General features: G+C 37.7%; 2 protein-coding genes across 4 annotated transcripts in view; one reads left to right on the top strand and one right to left on the bottom strand.

The window, feature by feature from the left end:
- The first annotated feature begins 721 nt into the window (after positions 1–721).
- On the top strand, positions 722–9,379 carry serp2 (stress-associated endoplasmic reticulum protein family member 2). The gene is made up of 3 exons (XM_030124981.1): positions 722–905; positions 7,393–7,465; positions 8,842–9,379. The coding sequence occupies exons 1-3, from the start codon at positions 822–824 to the stop codon at positions 8,880–8,882; spliced, it is 198 nt and encodes a 65-aa protein (XP_029980841.1). The 5' UTR covers positions 722–821; the 3' UTR covers positions 8,883–9,379.
- Positions 9,380–12,277: 2,898 nt separating this feature from the next.
- Positions 12,278–25,158, bottom strand: part of LOC115412185 (TSC22 domain family protein 1-like) — a 49,481-nt gene continuing 36,600 nt past the window's right edge. For 2 of the 3 annotated variants that reach the window (XM_030124528.1, XM_030124531.1), the window contains exons 2-3: positions 15,842–15,893; positions 12,278–14,026 (exon numbers count right to left, since the gene is read on the bottom strand). In XM_030124528.1, coding sequence (XP_029980388.1) covers positions 13,757–14,026; positions 15,842–15,893 — 322 coding nt within the window. In that variant the 3' untranslated portion in view covers positions 12,278–13,756. Of the gene's footprint in view, positions 14,027–15,841; positions 15,894–16,169; positions 16,879–25,158 lie in introns of those variants that run through there. The other variant, XM_030124530.1, reaches the window with a different exon arrangement.

Below are 25,158 nucleotides of genomic sequence, written 5' to 3' on the forward strand. Positions count from 1 at the left end.
ATTCAGTTCACTCATGATCCCCACAGAATATTTTTTATTCTTTATTTCTTTATTTCCAGCAGTAGGAGGAGAAAATACGTTGTGCAAATATAATCTGCGAAGTGTATATTTTCTGAGACTTTACATTTAGTCCATCCAGTGTATTTATTTATTTTACATATTTTGCACTAATATCTGCACTATTTAAACATATAAGTATTTATAAGTCATTACATTAACATATTTTGCTTGTGACCATGTTTTATACTTGTATATTTGATTATTTCATCAAAACATTTACAGTATTTACTTACTTAGTTATTAAATGCTTTTCCTTCATGAAGGTCGTGTATTACAACCTTTTATATTCATCCCCAAAGCTGTAAAACAGAATGTGTGAGTCATATTTTATTTTTCCAAATTGAACTAATTAAAATCCATTATTGATGGAGATTGGAGGGATGTTTTGATAAAAACAATAAAGTCTATCAACATGTTTCCGGTAACGTTCTTCAGAATAAAAGAACTTGTGAAAACTTAACTGTTAATTAGTTAGAAGATAATGATAAATCTAGCTCTATTGACTTATTGGAACATTTTTATTAGGCTTCCCTAAATAATAACAAACCAAAATGAAATTCGCGATTCAATTAGACTATACCGGTATAAAATATTTCTAGATTCTTTTATTTTGAAAGCCCCTGAGAGGAGCTTCCGGTGGCGCCGTTGCAGATTTTTCCGGACTTGATGCTTCGGTACGGTCGTCACCCTGCAGCTTCAGAAAAAAACCCAAGTAAACTAGATTTATTTATTTATCCTGGGTGTTGTAAACGTTCCGGAAGATGGTGGCTAAGCAGAGGATCCGCATGGCCAACGAGAAACACAGCAAGAACATCACGCAGAGAGGAAACGTAGCCAAGACGCTGGTGAGACGTTCACGGACAGGGAGATGCCGCCTGACGTTAGCCCAGATAGGTGACACTCAAGCCGGGCTGAGAACAGCAGCAGCTCCGTTAACCGGTGCTTTTCCTACATATGCCGAACAGCATGACTCAGGAGTGGTGGTCCTCTACCCACCGACATGAGGCTCATTTTCACACCGGGTTCACTGGGCTTGTTACCGCCCTCCGCAGTGGAACTCCACGGTACTTTAGTGGAAGCAGATAATTATATTAATAATAATAATAATAATAATAATAATAATAATAATAATAATAATAATAAAGACAGAAAAGAGAATATTAAACACATTCGCCCTGAGAATTGGAGGGGATGGATTCAACCAGGGATGTTTGTTTATAAGTGAAGGAGGATGAGGAGGCTGAAGACTTCAGGATTCAGGATGTCAGGGTAGATACTGATCAATTTAATCAAATTATCAGCTGATCAATTTATCAGTTCATTGATACATAGATTAAAAAAAAAATAATAATAATAATTTACTCTTAACCTGTGTACATCCTTCTGTTTTATCATCTGTAATATCTAAAAACTTCTCAGCTCTTAAAACTACCCAAAAAAAAAAAAAAAAAAAAAACCTACTAAAAAAAAAAAAAAAAAAAAAAAAAAAAACTACCACAAGAAAAAAACAAACAAACAAACAAAAAAAACAGTTTTCAGAGGAGTCTGAGGCAGGTTGCTGAGTTAGATACAGATCAATTTCATCAACAAATAATCAGCTGATCACTTTATCAGTTCATTGATACAGTCAGATCTTTAAAAAAAAAAACCTGAAACAATTAACACATGTACATCCTTCTGTTTTATCATCAGTAATGTCTAAAACCTTCTCAAAACTACCAAAAACAAACAAACAAACAAACAAACAAACAAAAACAGTTTCCAGAGGAGTCTGAGGCAGGATGTCGAGTTAGATACTGATGAATTTCATCAACAAAAATAATCAGTCAATCACTTTATGAGTTCATTGATACATAGATCTAAAAAAAAAAAAAATTATCTGTGTACATCCTTGTGTTTTATCTTCAGTAATCTCTGAAACCTTCTCAGCTCTCAAAACTACCAAAAGCAAACAAAAAAACATTTTCAGAGGAGTCTGAGGCAGGTTGCTGAGTTGGATACTGATCAATTTCATCAACAAATAATCAGCTGATCACTTTATCAGTTCATAGATACATAGATTAAAAAAAAAACTGTTAACCTGTGTACATCCCTCTCTTTTATCTTCAGTAATCTCTGAAACCTCAGCTCTCAAAACTACCAAAAACAGAAAAAAACTCTATTCAGAGGAGTCTGAGGCAGGTAGTTGAGTTAGATACTGATCAATTTCATCAACAAATAATCAGATGATCACTTTATCAGTTAACAGATACATAATTTGATCTAAAAAACCAAACAAAAAAAACAAACAAAAAAAAAACAACTTTTAACCCTTGTGCTCTGTTTTTTTTTCTTCAGTTATCTCTGAAACCACCTCAGTTCGGCTCAAAACTACCAAAAACAGAAAAAAAAAACCTCAAAAACCCAAAAGCATCTACTGATCTAACATTTTTATAACTTTTGAACCATTAATTCTATTAATACAATTAAAGGATTCAGTTAAATGCAGGTTTGTCTTTTTTTGGATGCATCCAAAGTCTGTGTAGGGAACATAGAAACACCAATAAAACCCATGTAGTTTAACAAATGACAGTGGCTGTAGATGCTTGGTGTTATGTAAAATAATTATATATTTTGCTGAAAAAGTAAAGTTTCCTTAATTTTCTGAGCTTTCGTTAATATTTACATAGTAAATAAAATATTGAAAAATACCTGATTTTCATTGGAAAAAATGCAAAGGCTAATAACATAATAAATATTCATAAATTACTCGTTAATGGTTGAATTTAGATAGAAATTGGCTTGGAAATCACCACAAAAATATTTCTGGGTCTTTGTGGGTTAATCAGTAAATAATAAGCTGATCGATTTCTCAGTTCACAGATACACAGTATGATCTAAAAAGAATCCACATTTTGGATTTAACACTTGTGCATTCCTTTGTTTTTTTTCTTCAGTAATCTCTTAAACCATATTAGTTCTGCTCAAATCTACCAAAAACTGAAAAAAATATAAACATACGGTAATTTTGTAGCAGTTCTTTATTCTTGGCTTGTACATTTTATCTGCCTCCAACTGTTATAAGACTAAGTAGGAATAAAGAGCAGCCTGTTACAGCACCAATCACCATTATTGATTTATACCAAATGTCCATGTAGGATAGATCAACAGGATTTTATGTGGTTTGACTCATTCCTTTCTTGGCTTTTGCTTGATGCTCCTATTTTAAGATTATGATTCAGAGACTTATGTGTTGCTCGCACATGTGTGACTGACTCCCACCACTGATAAAATCTTACAAAACGAAAAAATTTAAAATATTAGTTTCACAGAAGAGACCAACATTCACATTTGAGAAAATGGAAGCAGTTTTTCCTAAATGTTTAAATAACTTCTAAGACTTGTAGATGAGTATGTTTACGTTATTGTCTCGGAAAAAATATGTATAAAAACAAACAAAAAAAAAGTTTAAGTTTGGATTTAACAAAACAAATATGTAAGAGCCTTATATGAAACTCTTATTTAACCCTTTAACTGATGCAGTGAGGAGCTTCTCATGTCTTAAACAACTGCCTGTTTGCAGCGGGAATAAAGACTGGACTGAGTTTAAATGGAAAAGTCATGTGGTCTGATGAGTCCAGTTTGACCCTGTTCCAGAGTGATGAAGAGAGGCGGATGAAGTGATTACCCATCATTCTTAGTTCCTACAGTCCAAGCCTGTGGGGGCAGTGTTATGGTCTGGGGTCGGTTCAGTCGGTCAGGTCCATGTTCATGACGTTATGTGTTCAGAAAATGACAGAAATGAGTTATAATTAATGTGACACTGCATAAACTTATTAAAATGATGTCACAGTGAATATAGTGATAATCAAAGCTAAAGATAATCTAATGAAATATTAGAGTAATGGACTTTTTTGTGCCCAGGTTGTGTTTGTACTGTAAATCAATAATCCTCTTTGGTGTTTCACAGCGAGTCAACGAAGCAAGTTATGGACTCTGTCATAAACAGAGGACTGTTTTGTAAATTCTTTACCTTTTACAAACTAGTAATTACTTAATTAGTTGCAGTTATAATTAACTAATTAGGTCTGCATGTAGAATTAATGTACACTAGTTTTGTACTAGTTCATTTGTCTTTCAGGGCTTTTTATTAAAACAAAATATTACAAATAATGGGTTCCAGACACAACAAACCCGCCCCTCTCACATATTGTAGTTTATTTTAGCATCGATCCAGCTGATGTCACCATGTCTATGTGTGCTGATGTCAACATATCAATGGCCTCTATATATGTGCCAAGTTTGAAGTAAATTGAAACAAAATTGATGTTTTTTTTAGACATTTGAAATTTTGCCCATTATAAGTAAATGGGAAAAGAAAAAGATTAAAAAAAAAAAAAAAAAAAAAACTCATAAAAAATAAGAACTTTGATCTACTTTCCCCACAATGTAACCACATCTATTCTAGGTTACTGGTAATCTATTAACCCAATTTGGTATGAATTCAACCAATAGTTTTACTGCTAAAGTGTTAACAATCAAACAAACAAGCCGAATCCAAAACAATACCCATTGCCTCCCCTTCGGGGGGTGGGGGGTGGGCTAAATATGCAGTTGTTAGCATTGTCGCTTCACAGCAGGAACATCCTGAGTTTGATTGTCTTTTCTGTGCAGAGTTTGCATGTTCTCCTCATGTTCTGTCCATGTTCTCCAGCTTCCTCCCAAAGACATGCACCAGAATAGGTCATAACTGGTCAATCTAAATCACCCATAGGTGTGAATGTGACAGGGAATAGTGTATTAGCTTAATATTAAATAAATGTGAAAATACCTGAAAATTAGTGACTGAAACATTAACTTAAGGCCATTTCTCTGCATGTTTTTGAAGCTTGTGAATGAGAATCTGTAACTGAGGAACAGGCAAAATAAGCAACGTGAAGGTGTCATCATTTGCTCTAAAATGCACCAGTTTTTTCACAATTTTCTGACAAATTACAGAGTAAACAGTCGATTCATTACTTGGTATATAAAGGCACAAATTATGCACAGAGTCAGAATTGTACTCGAGCCATTATATAAGGCATATGTGCAGCATTTAATGTGTTTTAATTCAACTTAAATCAATGTACACACCGTAGTAAAACGCTTCTTTTGGAAGTTTTCAGTTTAAACTTTTTCAATGATATTTATTATCAACTCTAGTATTTCAGAATTTTTCTACACAGATATAATACAAAAAAAAAATTGTCAAAAATAATGCAGATTATTCATATTATTAGTGAAAAATGAGGACTCTATAACCTACCCTTTAAACAGAAACTTTCAGATCAAATACGGACACTGCTGAACAGAAACAGCCTCCCTCCAGCATCATTTAGATCACGTCTGTATCAGTTTCCGCGTCCTTCACCAGAGGCAGAAACACAAACAGAAGCGAGCAGGGTGACCTCATCCCGCGGGGATGATGGGTACTCCCCTCAATCTGTCTAGACTGATGTCTTGTGCTGTTCCACTCATCTTTTCCACATGAGCCATAGTGTGGAAAAACTGCTAACTGTGCACTCCTCAGTCTATAATTAGACGCCTGGGTTTGTTCAGCGAGACCGCCAAGTTGTTATTGTAGGCGTTTTAATTATCAGGAGACACTTGTTGTCCTCATTAAAGTTAAAAAAAGAAGTGAGCAGGATGACGCGCTGTTTAACAGGTTGTAACAGATAACAGGAGGTAGAAACAACACGACCAGTGGTGAAACTTAGTTGTAAACATACTACGGTTGTGTTTCTGTGGCAGTGGGACATGAGGTTTGTTAAAATACACACATCTTATATGTACAGTCATGTGCAAAAGCCCTGGTCCAACATTTGGTTTGTTGGTTTTGTAAAGTTCTAATGATGTCACATATGCATTTCTCAGTCTGTGTTAACATACACTGAGCAAAAATATAAACGCACCATGTGACACTAACTTTTTAATAGCAATAGATGTTATACAATATATTAAATCACACACAGTTTATTCTGTTGATCCATATGGTACAGATTTGTGTCCGTTAGAACATAGTGGCGTCTGGCATTCAGGGACATTCATGTGGACACGGTGGGGGCCAGTGGAAAGAAATCACAGCTCCATATCTCATGTGTCCACCATTAGCTTCTCATAGAGCAGGGGTGTCAAACTCAGGTCCTGGAGGGCCGGTATCCTGCAGGTTTTAGATATTTCCCTCTTCCAGCACACCTGGAAGCCATTACATCACTATCAGGCTTCTACAGAGCATGATGATGAGCTGATCATTATTTGATCCAGGTGTGGCTGGAAGAGGGAAATACCTAAAACATGCAGGATACTGGCCCTCGAGGACCGGAGTTTGACACCTGTGTCGTAGAGCAACACATCGTCTTCTCATCGAGTTGAGGATATTGTCGCTTGTGGCCCATGGAAAGTTATTCCACTCCTCTTTGAGAACCGCACAGAGCAATGGGATATTATCCAGAAACATTCCTGCATGATTTGCGACATCTGTGGCATGGTGACATCTGAGGAAATGCAACATTTTGAGGTGTCCTTTTATTGTCCCCAGTATAAGAGGGTCTGAATACTGTTAACACTGTTTGAGCAGCGTCTGCACATGACACACCTGTGTTGTGGGTGGAATCACTAGACCACTGAGCAAGTGCTCGCTCGCAGAGATGGACACAAAGTTTGTTTATAAGTCAAGAAAATTAACCATGTCTAATCACTAGAAGACATCATGAGCTCATTTTGGGCTGTACATCTCGAGTTACACAAATACTGTACATGGTGTGTTTATATTTTTGTTTAGTATACTTGTGGATATATACAGTCGTGGAAAAAATTATTAGACCACCCCTTGTTTTCTTCAATTTCTTGTTCATTTTAATGCCTGGTACAACTAAAGGTACATGTATTTGGACAAATATAATAATAACAACAAAAATAGTTCATAAGAGTTTAATTTCAGAGCTGATATCTAGACATTTTCCATGTTTTCTTGATAATAACCAAAATCACTTCAGTTGTTACAGTAATATCTATGGCATTGTACTGACAAAAACAGTGCTTTTAGGCATTCCATGTTTTCTTTTCTGTCTGTTTTAGTCACATGATACACACAGGAGTTGGTACTTGATTGCATAACCATTGTTTTTAATGACTTTTGATGGTCTAATAATTTTTTCCGCGACTGTATGACAGTAAATTTTTAGCTTGTTATTAAATGTAACTGTGTATTTTGTTCCTTCTTATGTTTGAATTAAAGTTCATCATAATCAACTAAACCAAACATTGCTATCATGTCATTTACTGATCTCCATGTTTGTGCTTTTTTTTCTGTAGCGACCACAGGAGGAGAAGTATCCGGTCGGCCCATGGCTGCTCGCACTCTTTGTATTCGTTGTGTGTGGATCAGGTGAGTCGCTCTCGTTTCACCTCATGTGTGATCGATCCTGATGGAACTCTGACAGTTTCAGACTCAAAGAAAACTGAATAATAGAAACACATTTGATGATTTCACACAAGAGTTTGGCTTCAACCATTCTGTTTATATGGAGGTTTGGTGTTTATTAATTAAAGGCAATATTCTGTGTTTTATCACTTGGCTGTACATGTACATAGTGTGGCGTAGGGATGGGGGGTTTACTGGGAACTGTTAGTTGAAAAGCTGACAAACTGCCTTTTATACCAATTATTTACATATTGACAGGATTTGTGGATCAACAGGTATTAAAAGGAGTGATATTTTTCTTTTTTTAAACTTAGTGTTTATTAGATTTTTTTTGTTTTCAAATACAATACAATGTATACATTTAAGCACAGTTCAATTAGTTTGTTTTCCTTTTTCACAGCTGTATGTATATTCCCACAAACCTCCACAGGCAACATAGGATGGAAATTAAAGAAAACAATAACAATCATAGCAAACAAATAATGTCCACTTCCAAAAATAAGGCTGTAGATATAAATCTTAGAGGCAGAATGACAACATCTTGATTAACAACACGGAGTTTTGCATCAGCAATAAATATCATTGCAGCAACAAAGGTAACAATATTTTGCTTTTTTAAATGGAGTTATGCATTTTCAAACATTTCCCTGTGGTCTATATAAACTGTAAATGCTCTGCTTGGGTCTGAATTCTTCATTAATTCAACTCCACAGGTCCATTTTCAACCCTATTTCTGAGTAATGACACCAGAAAGGTCATTCTGAGCGCTGGCCCTTTAAATGCAAATGAGCCACTTCAGGCCCCACCCCCTCCAGGTTTTTGACCATGCTTTCTGTCCCGTTCAGCCACTTGTGTTTGTTAATGCAACCAACAACTGAACATTTGAGGTGAAGTTTGGACATATTTTCAGTTTTTACTACTGCTGATAAACAATTATGTTGTACTCTGAGAAATGTTTGTCGGAAGTCTTGACCTTATATGTGCAAATGTTGTGACATAACTAGTTATAAAATGGAACAAATTAAGCAAGAATTAAAACAAGTTGTAGAACTCCACTCAATTTTTGCCAAAATGAATATAAAGATAGCTTTGCAGCACCTGGAGGGTTCAAATTCAAACTTTATGAACTGTTAGGGTCCAAATACACAAATAAATGAACCAAAGACTAATAAAATTGAGTTTAGCAAAATATGACCCCTTTAAACAGTTTAGATCCGTAGATGGTTTTGGATGTTGGAGTGGATGGACGTTTGGGTCTTTATGAGTTAAAGCAGTCACTTGTTCTGGTTGAAACGACGGTTCAAACATCACTGACGGAGGTTCCGTGTTTGCGTCCTCAGCCATATTCCAGATCATCCAGAGCATCCGTATGGGCATGTGATCCCGCTGGAGCCCCTGGACTCGTGTCCCCGCCTCATGCCCTCACTGAGCCCGGCTAAGCCCTCGTCTGCACACCCCCGACCCCCTCCAGAGGCCCAGAGACGGACGCCACGGCTTCGGATCCAGCAGACCTCGGAGACAGACAGACAGGACGGACGGACAGACAGACAGAAGCCCCGCCCCCTCCTCCTCTGGACACCGTCCCACCGTCCATCAGCGTTTACAGTGTTGCAGTCTGTGGTACTGACAGCTTTTCTATGGACAGTCTGAAAACCACGCTGGCTGTGGAGCGCCTGTGTCTCATTCCTCACTCGCCTCATACGTGACGTGGTTTTACGTGTGTGTGAAAGTGTCAGACTGTGAACGTGTGTGTGTGTGTGTGTGTGTGGCCTGTGATGTGATTCCTGCTGACAATGTGCCATAACTGTCCGATTCAGTGTTCGTCTGTGTTGTGTGAGGAGACTTTTTTTCAAATAAATGTGGAGCATTTAGGAAGCAGCCTGTTGGATTTCTACTTCGGTGGACTCAGTGTTTTGACCGACACACACACACAGTCTGTACTGTTCACACAGCTGATGTAGTGGATGTGGACACGTGTCCGAAAAGGGAAACACCACGAATGAACAGGCAGCTCAGTGTAGAGGAAACCCAGGAGTGTGGAAATGTCAAGTTTGATCTGAAGCTGGTGGTAAAAGTCAGCGCTGCAAAGCTCCGATGTAAAACACATTAAGAGGAACATTAACTGGACTTAAAGCAGGGCAGGGGTGTCAATATGAGAAGTGCAAAACTTACACTGAAGATAACAGTCAAGGGTGTGGAACTCATTTTAGTTCATACAGAAAAATGTGATCTCAGCTGGGTCAGATCAGACAGAATCTAGTTTAATGACCAAGTGTAGTAAATTCAAACTATAACCAAAAAAATATTTTGCACAAAGGGAAAAGAAGCTTTATTTGTAGAACATTTGTCTTATTTTTCATCTAAATAGCGACAAAAGCTTGCCAAGAGAGGTGACTGACACACACATCCAGAAAATGAAAGGTGTGCAGGATCCCAAAAAATTGGATGAAAAAATGAAATAACAAGCTTACAACCTGTGAGCTCCCAGAGAATTTATTTACCACGAGTGATGTTTGGGGCTGATGCCTTTCATCAGACTGGCTTGCCAAGAAATTTTTACATAACATTTATTCTTTATTTCCCAGCTAATATCAAGGTGATTTTAGAATAGAACAGAACAGGCTTTATTGTCATTACACCAGTTGTGCAACAAAATTGCAGGAGGTCTCTACCATTTTAAAAATTCATAGAAAATCTGAACTTTGACCTATTTTTCCCAAAATGCAATGACATCTATTCTGGGTCACTGGCAATCTACAAACCTAATTTGGTATGAATTCAACCAATAGTTTTGTTGCTAGAGTGTTAAACAAAGAAACCGAAACAAACTGAACCAAAAACAATCCCTCTTATCTCCCCTTTGGAGGTCGGGCTAAATATGAGCCAAAAGTTCTAAAAGGTGGTTTGGGTAAGAACCCTCACCTTCCACTAAGTCTATCAAAAGGATAAACCAGAAACAAAAAAGTCATTAGACCCACAAAACTAAAGACTCTGTGGAAATCAAATGAACAGGGGAATAGAGAAATACAGGGAGATCCAAATGGGGACGTGGACACCTCAGAGGTCACAACCAAACTGAACCAGGAGTTTCAGCCTCCTTTTATAGCCCCGCCCACTCAAGCCTTTCCCCCTCAGCTGTGGTGGAACCTCATGTGCATCCACTCACACCTGATCAACAGAACCTGAAGGCAGGATCAGCAACAGTGATCAGTGATTACAGCTGAGACTCGTACATTTAACCCCCAGTGTAAATGAAAACACCTCTGTAGAAGATGTTCAAAGTCTTGTTTGTGAATATGGATTTTTTGCTGAATGATGCTGAAAACTATCAAGTAATACAAGTACCTTAAAGGGGATAAAGATGTTTAAGTGTCTGAACACCAACTATAAAACAGAACAGTCATCGTCTTTGTTTTACCTGCAAGTAAGTACACTCTAAATGATTGAATAAGGAAACTGATAACTTTTCTTCTATAGTGTTAACCCATAAAGACCCAAATATCCACCAGTGACCAAAAGCATATACTGATCTAACGTGTAAACTTCAAAACAACTATAACCCTTCAATACATGTAAATAATTGGTGTAAAATACAGTTTGTCATCTTTTCATGGTCATCAGATTGTACCCATTTGGACATTCAGAGGCTCTGTAGTTACCGTGGAAACACCATCATCTTCTACAACATTGAGCCTGTTTACATTCACACCAATACTCTGATCATTATCTGATTTCTAGAGTTATCAGATTATTCCAGTGATCATACAGGATAATCTGATAGGCTTTATCTGATAACGGCTGTTATCTGATTATGACAAATCAGATTAACACCTAGATTTCTCCCCAGTACTCTCATGTCTTCACAGTATGAAGTTCACACATGCATACAGGTTCATCTGATTTCTTTAATTTTTGTACATCTGTGCATGTGTTAAAAAAAACAAAACAAAACTATACAAACAGAAGTTACGCAGTGACATCATGAGCCTAAGAAAGAAGGTAAATAATGAAATGAAGGATAGCAGCAACATGTGACCTGTTTTGTGGTCTTATTAACTCCCACATTAGGACAGCTAATGTTGATGCCATAGGTGTTGCCATGGAGACAAGACTGGTTGTTTCGAAAATGACAGGAAGTGTACGTTTTATCTGATAACGTGCGTATGTACGCCAAAAGAAATCAAATAATGGACTGAAACATGTAAACCAGGGTTTTTTGATTAGCGCATTTCTGAAGTGCATGTAAACGCGTCGCGTCTGATTATGGCAATCATCGGATTACTCCCAATTATCGGATTTTAATGGTCATGTAAACGGGCTCACTGATTCACCAGTAAAACCCATGGAGTTGGATCAGTGACAGTGGATTGACACACTTATTTTTACATTCAGTTAATGATATATTTTACTGAAAAAGTCCTTTTTTCTTAATTTTTTTTTCAATAACCCTCAAATGTAATCTCAGCATGATGATTAAAGTACACAATAAGTAAATTAATATAGGGAAATACTGGATTTTCACTGAAAAAAAGAGCAAAATACAGAGCATAATATTATAAATAATTACTTAAAGGTTAAACAGAGAGAAATGAATTTGGGAAGTGCAAAAAAAACTAGCACTGGGTCTTTATGGGTTAAATTTACTCCACGTTCAATTTAACATAATACCAATTAGATCCCACTAGGGTAGGTTTTACCCCTGACTCAATAAGAGTTTTTACTGATGATTTTACACACCTAATGTGTAAAAGTAGGAATCAGACACAGACAAGGAGGTTATTCTTCTTTAAGCATGTTTATTGAAAGTTGTGAAGTGCAGCTGTCAAGTGCAATTGTGGTATGTATGTTACAATTTCTTAATCCGGTCTCTGCGGAAACATGCACAGAACATGAGCATACAACCGATACACTGAATGAAAAAAAAAACATCCTCAGAGTTTGTAGTATTTTATATGTTGAGTTTCATCCAGAAGTACTTCACTGTCAAAAAAAAAAAAAAAAGGAAGTCTTAAAGGTGTAATACATCCGAAAAAAAGCGGCAAGTGAAAAATGGTTTTACAGTAAGAGTTAATGTTGCAGTAGAGGATATGGACAACAGTGTTGGCTGAGTGTTGTCAGTTAAATAACCTAAAGTCCTTAAGATCCACAGTCCTGAAAATACAGCATTAAAAATAGACACAGACTGGGCAAGACCAGCATGTTCCTCGCTCACCAGCTTCAATCTGTGTGACCTAGATATCATCTGTTGTTTTCTGCTTCTCCTCCTCACTATTTTACATGGTACTTACACTATACAGAAATATACATCATCTTCTGCCCATCACACTTTTTAGGTAAAAAGGAAAAAAAAATGCAGCTTAGCCCAATGTTTCAACCCTGTCAAATAAGGTTTAAATTACATGCCACTTCAGGGTCGAGAAAACAGCAACGATGAGCTTTGTCAAGGGCAAATGAGGAGCTTCAAAGTGAAATACTGAAAATAGAATATCATCATCTCCATAAGAAACCAGGTTTTGTTCATCCCACCAACCCACAGTTGAAGTAACATCATCAATGCTGCCAAGTGTTGTTCAAAATACCCTCCCACCCCTTTGCCCATACCCTCCCCCTCCTCCCCCATTCCAGATGGGGACTTTGTCATGATAATAATTGCTCACATTCTTCATTTGTCACTCTGAGAAGGCTTTTTCTCTCTCGTCTCCACTTAAATCTCTCCACCTGTAACTTTAGGGTCTAGCCTTAAGAGAGAACGTTTTTGTTTTATTTACATTACATCATTGAGCAAAAACTGTTAACCAGTACAATCCTCCACCTCTTACTCTTCCACCGCCATCAGTAAAATCGACATCACTTAAAATCCAGACACAGGCACAGTGATTTATTTTTCTAAAGTTAAGTATGTTGTCGCCACTGATGAGCTCTTGCTTCTTCTTGGTAAGACATTCTAGTTGATATGTCCAAAGGTTATTTGGCAAAAAGTTCTATTATTCATTCTCCACGGGAATCCAACCACCCATACAGCATCTCCAGATTGTCTCCCACCGCTGTGCGCCCCAGCACTGCACAGCTCATCACGCTGGCTGCCTCCGTCTGAGAGATAAATATGTGCAAATTCTTGTCTTAACAGCGAAACTTCCTGCTGTTGAAGGCAAGGTTTAGCTCTGCTGCTGTAGCAGAACTCAAAAGAAAAAAAGGAACAAAAAGAAACAAAAAAAATAGTAACGAGTCAGTCAGTCTTTGTGTGTGCAGACCAGGCTACGCTGGGGGGCCGGAGCTGTGTGAGGCGGGCTGGGCGAGGGTGGCGGCGCTCGGGGGTCCTGGTGTGGCAGCTGTCGGAGCGGCGGGCGGGGACCCGGTCTGAACCTGGGCCTGGAACTGGGCCATCTGCTCTGGGCTGGCCAGCGTCTTCAGCAGGGTGTTCTCCTGCTCCAACTGGGAGTTTCGTTCGATCAGCTCCTTGATCTGCTCCTTTAGGACCTCCACCTCCTCACGCACGGCGTACATCAGGTGACTCTTCACCAGGTCCTGAGGCAGAGAGAGATGAAGGTCATGTTAGTCAAGAGACGCCAAGTCACGTCGAGTCCATCAATGTCACATCAGTATAGGGTCAGTCCACTTTTAATGCATGAAGAGTATAAAGTGTAAATGAATACAGATGAAAAATGCACTGCAATTCCTCTTTCTTACACTAAAGCAGGGGTCTCAAACTCAGATCCTCGAGGGCCGGTATCCTGCATGTTTTAGTTGTTTCCCTCCTCCAGCACACCTGACGGTCGTTATCAGGCTTCTGCAGAGCTTGATAATAGGCTTATCATTTGAATCAGGTGTGTTGGAAGAGGGATACATCCAAAACATGCAGGATACCGGCCCTCGAGGATCTGAGTTTGAGACCCCTGCACTAAAGTAAATATCAGACCTTATCTCATTCAGAGTCTTTATAAAAAGGACCCTACAACATGATTCATCATTGAGCAGTGACATAAGAGTAACTAAAATATGTGGCACTGCCTCATATGCCCTGAGAAAAACTACTCAAGGATACATGTTGGTATAATGTAAACAAAGCATTAGTAGAGTATCACGCCACCAAGTCATACAAGAAAAGGGGGATTTTGAGACAATAATAGATCAATTCAACTCTTACGTCTAAGCCGATGTTTAGCAAGTGCCACAAACTGTTTCAGAGCTACAATGTTGAACAACTTTGTACAGTTTCTAGAAAGATGTTATACTCATAAATTTTTTTTGTAGGGTATTTCATCCATCACACTTTATTTAGTGGACTTGCTTTTTGTGTACTTTATAGTTAATTGCTTCAGTTATTAGAGTTTTACTGAATCATGACTGTAGTTTATCTCAGATTTTAAAAATGACACTTTGGCTTTTAAGGTTAGTCAAAATAGAGTATGATTGACTTAATCAGTAAAAATCCATATAAAGTTAATATCACTGCATATCTACATAGCTGATTCTGCTTGTGTAACTGTTTCATTTTGAGCTCCTATTTTTATTTTCTGATGCACAAAGGGTATCCATAAGTGTTTCCACTTCATTGTTGAATTAATGAAAAGAAACTTCTCCCTTTAGACATCAAACACCTATAAATGTGTATGATTAAAACCAATTTTAAGTTCATTCCTACACAGACTAGAAATGGATTTTTACAAAGGCTGCAAATGTATACAACTTGGTGAAACCCCAGTTAACAACATGAATAAAAAATGAAGAAACGTGATCACATTCGCAGGATGCACCGTCATTAATCCCGCCTACTGTAAACTGTAAGCCAATCAGAAGCCGAGATATTTATAACAACCTGTGAAAGCGTTGAAGTTTGCCTAGCAACAGGGCTGACAGGGGCCATAACAACAGAGACGCAGAAAATACTATCATAGTTAACAATCAGAAAAAGAAATGAAAAGCTTTATCTTGCAAAGCCTTTCTTCCCCTTTTCTTTTTTCCCCTTGATGACAGCGAAGCGAAGACGTTAATCATTGTGTTAAAACCAAAACAATGCGTTTGTAAAAGGTGTTTTGTTAAGCTAGTGCTTTGTTAATGGTTATTATCACAGCTCATTTGTAGCGTTGTAAGCTAGGTCTGCTTTTTTACAAACGCTGTATATTTCCACATAAGAAGGTTACTTTTAATGCGAGGGTATTTTTACAGAATTAAATTTAACTGTTCAAAATTTACGACATTTACACAAATCAGTGTGATAAAAAAAACCAAAAACAATGCGCGTGAGAGCTAATGTAGCATCATCTATTATGTAGCATCCATTCAGTTATATAAGAAATACTCAGCTACTGTTTAAGAGTGAAAAAATGGGGGAAAACTCACCATTGCTTGTTCAATCTTGTTGTCTATGGCCACAACGCTGGCTCCCGACGAGCTGAAAAGCAAGAAAACAATATTAATAAACACGTTTCATGCTAAATAGTGCTACAAATAAAAGATGCAGGGCCTATTTTTCTGTCTCCTTGTTACTACAGGAAGCAAAAAATGCACCTATAGTCCCAAAGAGGCGTCTGGAAATGTCTATAAATGCAACGGGCTTTTTCATTGTGTTTAGAGGGAGCCTGTGTGTGCATCCATCCGACACAGGCTGCAGGTGAAGGAGCAAGCAAGCACGGCTCGGATCAGATCAGCTCGGATCGGGGTTATTTACCTATTGTCGAGCTTGACGTGTGAGCTCTCCGCGCTCAGCAACGAAGACAGGAACGATATGGACGAGAAATTTCTGAACTGGCAAACGCCTAGATCCATAGCAACGGTGTAGCACGGCGTATTCATGCTGGTCATGTTTTTTTTTTTTTTTTTTTTTTTTTTTTAAGAGTCCGCTAACAAAACAGCCACGTCCCGACTCGACCTCCGCAGCGCCGGCCCCGGTGGTATCCGCATCCACACGGCCGCTCTGTGCTTCTCTCTCCCGTCTCTCCTGTCCGGTTTCGAAAAGCTCATGCACCGACCGCAGCGGTACAAACAATCCAAGGTCAGCTCATATCGGCTCTACACAAAAAAATCTGCAGCTCGCGGACGGAGACGCATAATTTATCCGGCGCACACAGGATGACGCCGCTCTGCCATTGGTCCGGACATGCGCACATTTGACTAATGTATGCGGGAACGCCTCCACCTGCCGCTCAGCTGACTCGTTTTTGCATAAAATATTCGAGGAGAGGAGAGGAGGTGGATTAAACCGGGGAGAACCGGATAGAAAGGAAGAAGAAAGAGCTGTAGTTGGAGAAAACAAGGAGCAGGGGATGGGCTGCGATCAGCGACAATCAAAGGAATTTATCTGCGGCTTTTAACAACAGATGAGAGTTCAGTCACCCTGAGGAACACTAACAGGACACCCATCTGATAGGCTGATACTGTCGTCTGTGATCTACCCCAACAGGACAATAAACAGCAGCCATACCAGGAGTGACAAACTCACTTTAGTACAGGGGCCACATACAGCTCAATAGGATCTTAATATATATATTTATATTTAACATATATCCTCAGTGTTCAGCCAGGGGCAAAGTGCAATATGTTTATCTCTATCATTTCTTGGTTGGTTGACATGCTTGTTTTAATTCTGTATATATATTTACACTTTTCTTTTGAACTGTTTAGCACTACGCACCATAAGAGAGTTGTCACTTTAATTTCATTGTACATATGTATAATGACAATAAAGGCATTCTATTTTGTTCTATTCTATTCTAGCTCCAGTACGGTAGGGATTCCCAAACTGGGGTATGGTACCCCCAGGGGTACTTGGAAGAAGCCCAGATGGTACTCGAAATTTTTTTGGAGAAATACATTAAACCATAAAGACCCAGTGCTACTTCCTAAATGAATTTTCCTCTATATTTAACCTTTCTATCACCATTTAATGTAATATTATCCCCTCTTTATTTGGTCTTTTCCCAGTAAAAATCAGCAAATTTCCTATATTTAATTCACTGACCATGTAGATCTTCATAAAAGTCGAGGGATATTATGCTAGAAATAGAGAAAACGGAAGAAAAAGTGACTTTTTCAGCAAAGATACCAATAACTGAACATAAAAACAAGTGTGTCCATCCACTGTCATTGATCCAACACCGTGGGTTTTACTGGTGAATCAATGCTGTAGAAGAAAACAGTGTTTCCACAGTAACTACGGAGCCTTTGAACATCCAAATGGATCATATCTGATGACCATGAAAAGATGTCAAACTGCATTTTATACCAATTATTTACATGGACTGATAGGATTAATGGATCAGAAGTTATGGAATATTTTATATCAGCAGATGGTTTTAGTCACCAGTGGCTGTTTGGGTCTTTATGGGTTTAGTAAGTCATCATGTACCGAATACAAAATAAATAATGAGAATTAATGCTGAAATGTGAAATACAGCAAATGCATTTATATAAGATTTTTATTGTCAATCATCTTGTTTAAGCTTCGGTAACATTTTAAGAACATTCTATTTTATATTATTAAAAATGAGTTTGAGTAGCCAAGTAATTATTTTTTGGTGATGAAAGGTTCAATTATAAATTAGTCACCAATTTATTTATTTTTCTTATTAATGAAAGAGGGCACTTTTCAGTTTATATTTTGCACACAAAATTTACTTAAAAAATTTTGTTATTTTTTATATATTACAGTTAAATATATGTTGTTGGTTTACAAAGTTTTGAAAATATAAACAAACACCTTTGGCACAGGAACAAATTTTACCAAATTTTTTTTCAATCAAAAATGCTTAAGTGAAAGTTGGGGTACTTGGCTAAAAAAAAAAAAAAAAAAAAGTAAATTTCAGGGGGTACTCCACTGTAAAAAGTTTGAGAACCACTGCAGTAAGATAACAGCATAATAACCAATCTTTGTTTTTTTGTGTAATGCAAAGGATAAAACAATAAACAGCTTATAAATCACTTGGGAAAAGTTTGGAAATCAGCATAAAAATTGTTCTAAGAGTTAAAACAAACAAATTTGAACTAAAGGACCTCTACAGGATCAAGTCAATATTTTGTCCGACCTCTAATCACATGACAAAAAGCAGCTGAAACTATAAGAAACGCCTGACGTGTGTTGAATGAAACCTGGTGTGAAACACTAGTGGATTAGTGCATCTTATATTGTCTGAAGAAAACAGTTAGACATGTTAAGTGCATAAGGAGGCTGATTATTTTTAATGCTAAGTATCTTTCTTGTATATCTTGGTTGTATCTTAGTACAGAGACAGATAATTGCATGTGGTAGTTTTCACTTTACTAAAACAACAAACCCTAATGGTGGCTTTTAGGTATTCTGTTGTACTCATATATGATTTAAAGTCAGTGGTGTGGGCCACATACAGCCCAATATGGTCTCAAGTGAGCCAGACCAGCAAAATAAGAGAATAATAACCTGTAAATAATGAGAACTCCAAAAGTAAAATAAAGTTATAAAAATGTAAACATTTACAAACTATTCTTTCCCCCCAAAAAACATGAATAACCTTAACAACCTGAAATTTCTTAAGACAAATAAGTGCAGTTATAACAATATTATACCTCAGATGATCATTTAAACATGTGCATTACAGATCAGATCTATAAAGGCACAAAACATTTAATAACAGGAATAATGTTGAAATTTTGGAGTTTGGAACTATGAGTTTGACACCCTTGACTGCTTATATCCTCAGTGTAATTTTTGCATTTTGGAAATTCGTCTCGCAGGCCAAATTGGACCCTTTGGCAAATGCTTGACACCCCCGATCTAAACTAAAGGTGGCACAACAGAAATAGAACATGTAATTATTATTTTCTTGTGCCTGTACAAACACAAAGTAGTCTCAGAGGGTTTAGGAGCAGCCTGGGATCCAGATTTTCCCTCAGAGAATATCATGCAATTTTGTACCATTATTATTCACTTATGTGCACAAGAAAGAGCAGATAATACACCAAACATCATCCACAAATCTTGCAAAACCTACAAACGAATCCAACTGAAAACAATCTCTACATCAGGGGAAAGTCTTCCACCTCCTTTTTATTCTCTCCACTTTGACTCTATAATAATTAGGTTTTGGTGCTGCACGTCAGCCTCATTTCTAGGAAAAACCCTGACATACTTTAAGAACTTTTTAATAATATCAGAACGCGCACTCGTGACAGAATCAAAAGTCCTTGTCTGGGAATGATTAAGATGCCAGATATTTTTAAGGGTTACACTAGCAAAGCATCCAAATACACACACTGCAAACGTCATTAGAATCCTTATATTACAGATTCAACACCGCAGAGTTATTTTTACAGTAAATTTCAGCTGAGAGTGCAGTTGCATCCTTCAGCTTTGTGCAGGTGATCAATCAAAATGCTCTGTGAGGCTGATGTAGTGCAGGTCTGTATGGGTCTGGTGCCCCCATGTGGAGATAACGGTGAGAAGCAGTGATGAACAAAGACGCTCAGACACAAAAATCACCAAGTAATCAGGAAATACTTTCACATGATTATATGAAATTAAGTCTTACAAAGATAGATGTTGAAGGCTTAGACGTTTAAGGCTGGAGATTGGGATTATTTTAAGAAGAGAACATGCGGGATGACAGTTCAAGTTTGTGCACAATGAATATTTCGTGGACGACAATGTCCGATTATTGGCTAGAGAAGACAAATGGTTTGAGAGGAGTCAAAGGTGATATTTTTGTGAAAGTGGAAAATCCTTCCCTGAACAGAGGTGGTGGTCTGAGACACTACTTATCAAAAACCTATAACACCATTTTAAATAACACTCCTCCATATACTGCACACTTGTGGCAGAGCTACAAAAAGAGATCCATGCACAAACTGGTGGATGCTTATAATGACTCGATGAGGATACTGCTGAGGGTCCCAAGACATTATAGTGCCAGTCAGATATTTGTGGATAGTGGTGTTCGATGCTGTGCAGCTCCTATACGGCATTTTATTTATTCATTCATGTGCAGAGTTACAAAATTATCTAACTCAATTGTGCAAGCCCTGGTCTGTCCAAAGAGTAGTTCTGTAAGGTTTACGTCTAAAATGTGGTCTCACTGGTGATCGAGCCTTTATGTGTAAGTAATATATGGATTAATGCAATTTCTTTTCATTGTGTGTATTTTTATTTTATTCTATGGACCTAATTTTTGTGTCCTTAATAAAGCTTGAATGATTCCCAAACAACCTTCCACACCTGGACTCACCTGAAACCAAGCAAACCCCCCCTGCAGGATTTGTATGGTGACCCACCCCATCTAGTCAACAACCCTGACACTCACACACAACACCCACTAACAACCCAACTAACGACGCAAACCCCTTACGACCCTAACAGGTAAATTGGGAGTAACACCTACACAGACCCCCTGCAGGTTTGTAAGTCCAGTTTCCCCCCACCAGTTATTAGAACTGAGGAAGTCTCTTAGATGAGAGATGAAACGTTTTCAAGAGCTAAATCAGTCTAGTTGAACCGAGAAGAAGGATGACCTGGGCAAAAGAGAACCTACAGACATGTTGCACACTGAATAAAAACTTACAAATTGTAGAACTATCTGCTTCTTAGCAAGTTTAAGTTCTGCTGAATTCAGCCATTGATCATGTTCATCTTAATAACTTTATTTACTAATTAGAATTAGAGATAGACTTATTAATTTACAGATGCGTGTTGTAAAACCTACTCCAAACTTGGCTCCAGTGGTGTCCAATCATGAGTTCGGTCAACTGGTATGACAGATATTGAGGGGAAACCCCACTTAAAACTGTTTTTTTAATAGTGAGTTTAACTCCTAAAGACCCAAACATCCACTGGTGACCAAAACCATCTACTGATCTAAAATGTTTAATAACTGTTATTCAATTAATCCTATCATTACATCTAAATAATTGGCGTAAAATGCAGTTATTCATTCGTTTATGACCCGTTTGGACGTTCAGAGGCTCCATAGTGAATGTTGAGACACCGTCATCTTCTACAACATTGATTCACCAATAAAATCCATAGAGTTAGATCAATGACAGTGGATGGAGACACTGGGTTTATGGTCAGTTAATGATTTCTTGGCTGAAAAAGTCACTTTTCTTCAGTTTTCTCTGTTCTTTGATAAATTTCCCCTTAACTTCAGTCTGAGCTTTGATGAACATCTACATGATCAGTAAATTAAATATGAGAAAATACCTGATTTTCACTGAAAAACATGCAAAACACGGAGGACAATATTATAACAAATGGTGACAAATCACTTAAAGTCTAAATAGAGAGACAAATTTATTTGGAAACTGCCATAAAAGTAGCACTGGGTCTTTATGGGTTAATGGTCAGTGTCAGATTTATTGATATGTTACTGTTTAGTGCTTATATAGGTATTTATTACTTTAATTGAGATGTTTAGATCAGCAGTTATCTGGATTATAATAAAGTAAAATGCTTAATTTCAATTTTTAAGGCTAATATTGCTTTTTCCTGTCTTTAAACAATTTTTTTTTCATCAGCCTACAAAAATCCTCCATCAGTCAGCCTCTAATGTGACTATAACCCATGATAAAAATGTAGTAAAAGTCAAAAATGAACCTGTACTGCAGCATTTACATACAAATGAATGTGTTTCATTCATTTTCTCACTTATTATGTTAAAAGGACTGTCTGACCTGATCCAAACTTACTCACAGATTTGTTTCTAACACACAACATGACCCATTCGACCGGGAAAGCATATGTCCCGACAATGACAATCTGCATGTGACGAAAAACTGAGGCTGATGTGACCTCATTTACTCCTCGCGTACAGCCTGAATGAGGTCAGTGTGACTCAAAACTTTTCAACACACAACCAAAACTGCCTTCTCCGCACTACACGGGGAGTATGGTCGCACACAGACACACCTAAAATGACTCCCACACACCCTTCACACCACATCTCCTATCTTCCCCTACACACACAAAAAGACCACTCTCACACTGCTGCGTACACCCACAACCCCCAATATTATGAGCACACACCCTTTACATTCCAGCCTCAGATCACACCCACGCACCTTATACAGTCTGCAACCTCGGACAAATAAAAGTACAAATCCTCCAGACTCTTCACACATATTTGTCAGTGTTCGTGGTTCACTGAAACGTGGAGCACGTAGCAAAATGACATAGAAACTCACAAAATATGCTCAGATTCATGCTAAGAAAGACTAGATGAGGACCGGATTCATGAAGCACTGTGTATATGTTGCCAGAGTTCTGGATTATTAAAGTCCATTACTGTGAAGGGACACTCCCACATGCAGGAGCTCCAGATGTCAGCTTCTGTTCACCTCCGATTTTAGTCAAATAAACATCACAAGCAGCCAAAGAGCTTTCTACAGCAGATGTACAGAAAGAAAAGAAAACAGTCCATACACCCCTATTAAAAAAGTAGGTTTTGGAAATGGGAGACAAAAATTAAACCAAGATAAACTGTGCTAAAAATGTTGGCAGGCTCCACAAAGAAGCTGATAAGAAATCAAAAACCATATGCAACTTATTAAAGTCTGGACGCCCCTAAACTAACACTTTGTTGATGCACCTTTTGGATTTATTTAAGAGTCTATTGGCTTGGCGTCCATCTACGTAATAGTGAAGGCATCCAGGGAGCCTGTAGCTTTAGCAATGAAGCGGCAAAAAAACTTCAACCTTGGTCTCATCAGAAGAATCACACATTCTTCCACATGGTTTTAGGAGGCCAACCTTGGATGTTTTCCTTCATAAGAAAAGGCTTCTGTCTTGTGCCTCTACCCTACAGCCCCGACATACGAAGAGTAAAAGAGACTGTTGTCACATGCGGGGACCAACCGTTACATGCCAGAGAGTCCTGCAGCTTCTTTACTGTTGCCATGAGTGTCTTGGCAGCGTCACAGACCGGTTTTCTCCTCGTCCTCTCGTCTATTTATTAGGGACGTCTGTTCTAGTGTCACTGTGGCACCAGCGTTTCTCCAGTTATTGGCAGTTATCCTCACTGTACTTTGTGGTTCATCTAATACAGGGGTGTCAAAGTGATTTTTGTTCAGTTCAAAATTCAGCCCAATATGATCTCAAGTGGGCCGGACCAGTAAAATAATAATACTATAATTCATAAGAAATGTCAACCCCAAACTTTTCTCTATGTTTTAGGGAGAAAAAAACTAAAATTACATTATGAAAATGTTTACATCTACAAACTATCCTTTAAAAAAAGTGAAAAATATGAACAATCTCAAATTTATTGAGAATAATAAGTACGATTTTAACAATATTATGCCTTAGCTTATCATTTACAATGTGCATTACAACTTACAGATCACAGTGGATCTACAAATACACAAAGCATTTATCAACAGGCAGAATATTGTTAAAATTGCACTTCTCTTAAGATATTTCAGATTGTTCATATTTATTCAGGTTATCCACGTTTTTTGTGAAAGGATAGTTTGTAAATGTAAAAATCTTCATGTAATTTTCCTTGTTTACGCTAAAACAAAGAACAATTTGGAATGGTCATGAATTATATGTTATTATTTTGCAGTTCTGATCCACTTCAGATCAAATTGGGCTGTATGTGGCCCCTGAACTAAAACGATTTTGTCATCCTTGATTGTTAATATCTTCAGTGTAATTTTTGCATTTCACATATTCACTCCACAGGCCAGATTAGACACTTTGGTGGGCCGGTTTTGGCCCACGGACCGTATATTTGACACCCCTGATCTAATAACTAAAATATTCTTATATTATTATAACCTCAGTGTTTGTGCACAGTAAATAAGTAGAAGAACCAGACACAGCCAACATTTCTCTACCACTCAGAGATCATATAATTCCAGATAGAAACAGAAACGAAAATACAAAGTGCTGGATGTCTATTATTCACACAAGTGAGACTGCATGTTGACCTAAAATATGAGAAGATTTGTGTCACATTTCTTGGAGCCATTATCTAAAAATGGTAATAATATAGAACCAAAAGAATGCAAAAAATGCAGTTTTTCATCAAATAACAACACAGGCCCATCGCGGCACATAAACTGTCTGCAAATATAGGAAAAACCCTGTCATGATTCATACCCTTCAGGAACGTGATCTGATGTTTGGAGAGCTTTTTATGAAGCGTGGCTTTCAGATGATGTTGGGATAATCCCGGAGGAACAGCTGAATTCTTTTTTTAGTTACTTTGTTGTGCACTATCCACTATTTGACATGGGATTTGATGTGTTTGTTTTATTCCAAACACCACCACATCCTCAATTATGAATGTGTGTACTTGCTTACCGCTAGATTTTTCTTTAATCGTTTTAATTTTTGCCCCTGAACAGTTGGTTTCCTTTTTTAACATCGCATAAAGCTTCCATTTCAACAGGACTGTGTAGACTTTTATATCTGCTGTAATACACTCTAAGCCACACTTATCTCTTCCGGTCTCTTCTTTGACTGGAAGAGGATTTAGCCAATTACTCAGACCCAAATAACCAGTAGTACCTGGAGTACAACTGTCCTCTAGCGTGGACACATTTAGAAACACAAGCACACAGAGGATTGGTTCGATCTATAACTGGTTTGAGTGGCAGCTAACAAAGGAAAAAAACTAGATCACGTTCCAAGAAAATGTCCTTAAGTCAGCGGTCAGGGACAAGACCGTCATACTCAGGATGAGAAATGTTAA

This window comes from Sphaeramia orbicularis, chromosome 21 (assembly GCF_902148855.1).
Source record: "Sphaeramia orbicularis chromosome 21, fSphaOr1.1, whole genome shotgun sequence".
NCBI classification, from domain to species: domain Eukaryota; kingdom Metazoa; phylum Chordata; class Actinopteri; order Kurtiformes; family Apogonidae; genus Sphaeramia; species Sphaeramia orbicularis.

Coding starts and splice junctions, on each gene's coding strand:
- serp2 (XM_030124981.1), top strand. CDS start 822: ATGGTGGCTAAGCAGAGGATCCGCATGGCCAACGAGAAACACAGCAAG. Junction 906..7,392: donor GAAACGTAGCCAAGACGCTG/GTGAGACGTTCA, acceptor TTTTTTCTGTAG/CGACCACAGGAGGAGAAGTA. Junction 7,466..8,841: donor ATTCGTTGTGTGTGGATCAG/GTGAGTCGCTCT, acceptor TTGCGTCCTCAG/CCATATTCCAGATCATCCAG.